At 45.9% G+C, this 4711-nt stretch overlaps 1 protein-coding gene across 1 annotated transcript; it reads left to right on the top strand.

Moving 5' to 3' along the window:
- The first annotated feature begins 150 nt into the window (after positions 1 to 150).
- RPL22L1 (ribosomal protein L22 like 1) lies at positions 151 to 2521 on the top strand. Its single transcript, XM_074190915.1, has 4 exons — positions 151 to 257; positions 1477 to 1569; positions 1782 to 1903; positions 2291 to 2521. The coding sequence occupies exons 1-4, from the start codon at positions 249 to 251 to the stop codon at positions 2433 to 2435; spliced, it is 369 nt and encodes a 122-aa protein (XP_074047016.1). The 5' UTR covers positions 151 to 248; the 3' UTR covers positions 2436 to 2521.
- The last annotated feature ends 2190 nt before the right edge of the window (positions 2522 to 4711 follow it).

The following is a 4711-nucleotide window of genomic DNA, read 5'->3' as shown; positions in this document are numbered from 1 at the left end:
CCGCCCACCAGCCGGCTCCCGGCCCCGCCCTCCCGGCCCCGCCCACCAGCCGGCTCCCGGCCCCGCCCACCAGCCGGCTCCCGGCCCCGCCCACCAGCCGGCTCCCCGCCCCGCCCACCAGCCCCGGCTCTCGCCTCCCGGCCCCGCCCCCGGCGGCGGCCTGGCGTCGCGCGTGCGTGCCGCGGCGGGGCCGGGCTATAAGTGCGGAGCGCGCAGGCGCGGGCCCCTCTCCGCGTCGTGTGCTCAAGATGGCGCCGGTAAGTCCGGCTGCGGGCGCGCGCGGCAGTGGGGGAGGGGCGCGCGGTCAGACCCCCGGAGCCGCCCCACGGCCGGGGCCCCCCCGGGCCGGCGGAGGCCGAGCCCCGGCGCCGCGGGGCGCACTGCCTGGGCCGCCCCGGGCCCCGGGCGGGGGTGCCGGCACTGGGGCGGCCCTGGGCCCCGGAGCGCCTGGGTGCCGGGGGCGGCCCCGCCGCCGGCCACAACCTGAAACGAAGCACCCCGGGGCCGCCAGGCCGGAGGGGAGCGGGGCGTCTCCGCGCTCGGGGCCGCAGCTGCCGCGGGCCGCCCGGCCCTGCGCCTGGGGCGTGTGGCCCCCCGCACCCCGAGCCGGCCTTGTGGGGCCCGGGCCCGGGCCCAGCCCAGTCCCAGCCACCTGTCCCAGCCCGCCCCGCCCCGGCCAGCCCGGCCCGCTCCCCAGCCCCGCGCGGCCCGGCCCCGGCCTGCACGACTCCACAGCTACGGGCTCCTGTGCTCCTTACTTAGGGGTTAGCGTCCGATAAGCCCCGTGCCTGGGCCACGCTAGCACCCCCTTGGCCGTACCAAAAAAACTCTGTCGGAGAAAGCAGCAAGGCTTCGAGAAACCCAGGGCTGAAGGCTCATTTTTGCAGCCGTGATTGAATTTCATTTGAGAAGGAGCTATGTCAAAAACGATAGGGGGGAACGTTCCTCCCGACTTGCTGTTTTCCCCAACTGTTAAGGGGAAACTTGCTCTTTTTCTGTTGAGAAAAAGAACTTAGCTTAACAGAAGTTTTGATTCTGAGTATTGGTTAAATGGAAGCAAATAATGTCCAACCCTGGATTTAAACTGTCCACAGTGTTATTGACTTAATTTCTTTTTTGCTGTAATGAACTGAAATGACCTTTGGGCAAAGTTATGCATATACTATACTCTTAAGAACAGTTTATAAGATGAGGAACATTCCCAGACTGTTAATTTCCTCTTCTTTTGTTGTTGTTTTGGGGTTTTTTTTGCAAGGCTCATGGGGTTAAGTGGCTTGCCCAAAGCCTCACAGCTAGGTCATTATTAAATGTTTGAGACCAGATAGGAACGCAAGTCCTCCTGGCTCCAGGGCTGGTGCTCTATCCACTGCACCACCTAGCCACCCCATTTTCTTTCTATAAGATCTACTGCATTTTGTTGGATAGACTAATTTGTTGGAATAACTATGAATAAAACTCTCTTTTTTTTTTTTTAAGCCAAAAGATAAGAAAGCTAAGAGATCCACTTGGAAGTTTAACCTTGACCTTACTCATCCAGTTGAAGATGGAATCTTTGATTCTGGAAATTTTGTAAGTAGCAGTTTACATACATCCTTAGAGGATTTAAATTTTTTACTAGAACTTAAGACAACATGTAAATAAGAAAAAACTGCCTTTTTTAATATCGGAAAATATTTTTTATTTTGATTTTAACCTAAGCTGTATTCCTAGGGTACCTTCCCTAGTGACTGTCTAGGGTTACCTTCCCTAGTCTTGTATTTTTTCTATATTTTTCAAAATAGGAGCAATTCTTGAAGGAGAAAGTTAAAGTCAATGGGAAAACTGGGAACCTAGGGAATGTTGTTCATATTGAACGCTTCAAGAATAAGATCACAGTTGTGTCTGAGAAACAGTTCTCTAAAAGGTAAGAACATACTTTTTTCCCTTAACTAATTTTCATGGTAGAAAGATGTCATTTAAGACAGCCTGCAAATCTGAACAAATGTATAACTACCTGGATGTTATTCCCACCTTAAAATTGCTTCAATAGACTGGTGATACAAAAAAGGACCATATGCCAACATTAAGGTTATTGTTATAAATGCCCTTCTGTGGTAATTTATCTTTTGATTAATTCATATATATTGGAATGTTCAAGTAGTGATTCATTCTCTTCTCCAAGTCACTAGTAATTACAGACCTGGAGAAGTTCCCAGAGGCAGGTATTTACAATGGATCTTAATGCTTTTTTTTTATTTAATTCCATTTGGTTTTGTAAGATAATGATACTAAACTTATTTTTTTCTCACAGATACTTAAAATATCTTACCAAGAAATATCTGAAGAAGAACAATCTTCGTGATTGGCTTCGAGTGGTCGCATCTGATAAGGAGACTTATGAACTTCGTTATTTCCAGATTAGTCAAGATGAAGAAGGTTCTGAATCTGAAGATTAAGTGGGAAGAAGGGTGTCAAGTGTTCAAAAGAATAAAACATGAATACACTAATTTATTGGCAAATAAAACAACTATGTTAAAACCTGTGTATTTAAAGTTGATGGTTGTTATTTACTAAAATTCTCAGAACTTTCAGAAAAAGTATCCTGAACTTTTTCCTTGAATTGAGAGAAAAGACTGCTCAAGGTGTCTTGCCTAAGCTTTCACTTCCCTGATAATACCTGTACGGGTCTTTATGACAACTTATATACTTGGTAGAATGGATACCTGGGGCAGGGGAACTCAAAAGTGGCAAGGAAGCTTAGTTTTACAGAAGTGGAAGGACTATATTCTAATGGGGGGGGTAGTGTATGTGTAGGATGACCCCCAAAGGTGGTAGGCACCTTGACTGACCAAACCTAGAGCTTGAAACATGCCACTAGGTGGTGCCATAATACCAGGCCTGGTCAGGGAGACAAGTCTTCCCGGGTTCAAATCTGTGAGTCACTGAATCCCATTTGTCTCAATAGCCAGGGAAAGCAAATCCCTGCAGTGTCTACTGGAAAACCCCAAATAAAATCACAGACTGATTCTGAGTAACTGAAAGACATACTGGGAGATTATGTCTTCATTTGGGTTTCATGCCAGTTACTCTGGAAAAAAAAGAACCCTTGTTGAATTTTTTGAGGGCAAGATTCATGTTTTGTAATACTGCACAGAGGTATTTGTAGGATTGCAAGTTGGACTTTTTTAATATTGAATAAGTCCAATCTTATTATCCTTTCCCTTTTTACTTTAGAAAGTGATAGCCATCCCTGAAGATAAAGGGTAGCAGGAGTCCTGAGGCTCTGATAAATAACTCCTGCAAGTTGGTCCTGAGCCAGAAGGACCCAAGAACACTACCATTCTTTCACTTGTTGATTTCACCAACTCCCATGAATTTAGTGATCATTTCCACTGATGATTCTCCAATATACTGATCTTTGTCACTTCTCATCCTTTTAGATATCAAATCTTTCCTAAAATCCTTATTCAAAACAACTCACTATATCCCCTTTTAACTTCCCTCTTACAGGGTAACACCTTTCCACTCCCCCAGGCTCATCCTGAATCCCTCACTATCACCCTCACCAAGCTGTTGCCAAGGCCTCTTGATTTCAGTGAGGCAGCATCTCTGACCCTGCTACAAACCCTCAGCCCCTCTTGCCTGGCTAACTGCAAGAGCCTCCTGGTGGGCTGGCCTGTTGCTAGTGTTTCCCCTCCATCAGCCATTAACATGGTCTTCCTAGAATACAGGTCTGTTCTTGTCACTCCCACTGAATGAACTCCAGTAGTTTCCTATTGGCAACCAGGAGCAAATGGAAAAATGCTTTATTTGGCATTCAAAGTCCTTCAGAACCTCCCTCCCATCCCTTCAGTCTTTTCACACTTGACTCACTGACATATTCTTTGATCCAGTGACATTGGCCTACCAGCTGTTTCGTGAACAAAATGTACCATCTCAGCCATAGCATTTTCTCTGGCAATCTCCTAGACCTGGAATATTCTCCCTCCTCCCATCTGACTACCCACCTCCCTAGCTTCCTTTAAATCTTATTTAATGTTACAGTTTCTCCAGGAAACCTTCCCCAACTTCATCCTGTAAATCACTTTTTATATAATTTCATGTTGTCTTCCCAATTACATTGTAAACTCCTTGAGGCTAGGAATTGTTTTTTATTTACTTCTCCATCCTCAGAACTTGGGAACAGTGCCATGTAGTTGACACAAATATTTATTCTAACGTGATAAATTTTAAAGTCTAGATTATATAGTATTTGCTTAGTCATTTTCAATCATATCTGATTATTTGTGACCCCCATTTGGAGTTTTCTTGGAAGATCACTGGAGTGTTTTCCTTCTCCAACTCATTTTATAGATGAAAAAACTGAGGCAATAGGGTGAAGTGTTTTCTCCAAGATCACACAGCTAGTTAGCGTCTGAAGCCAGATTTGAACTCAGATGAGTAGAGACTCTAGACTACAGGTACTCTATCCACTGTAACTCCTAGTTGCTCTTAGATGCCCATAGGTTCCTGTCACCCACTTTTAGTCATTTATGAAGAGAATATGGACATTTGTTGCAAATAATCATATATGCTGTTCTATGAGTGAATATGAATTTTATACAGTGAGTTAACTGGGAAAGGAAGCTACCTTCTGTCCTTTGAACACACACAAACAGTCAAAACAAAACAAAAAACAAAAATTTCTCCTAGAATAAAGAGGTTTTTTTCCCCCTAAATTATTTAGATAACT

The sequence above is a fragment of the Macrotis lagotis genome, chromosome 6 (genome assembly GCF_037893015.1).
Source record: "Macrotis lagotis isolate mMagLag1 chromosome 6, bilby.v1.9.chrom.fasta, whole genome shotgun sequence".
NCBI classification, from domain to species: domain Eukaryota; kingdom Metazoa; phylum Chordata; class Mammalia; order Peramelemorphia; family Peramelidae; genus Macrotis; species Macrotis lagotis.
The sequence above is the reverse complement of the archived record's forward strand: the minus strand, read 5'-3'. Positions and strand labels throughout refer to the sequence as shown.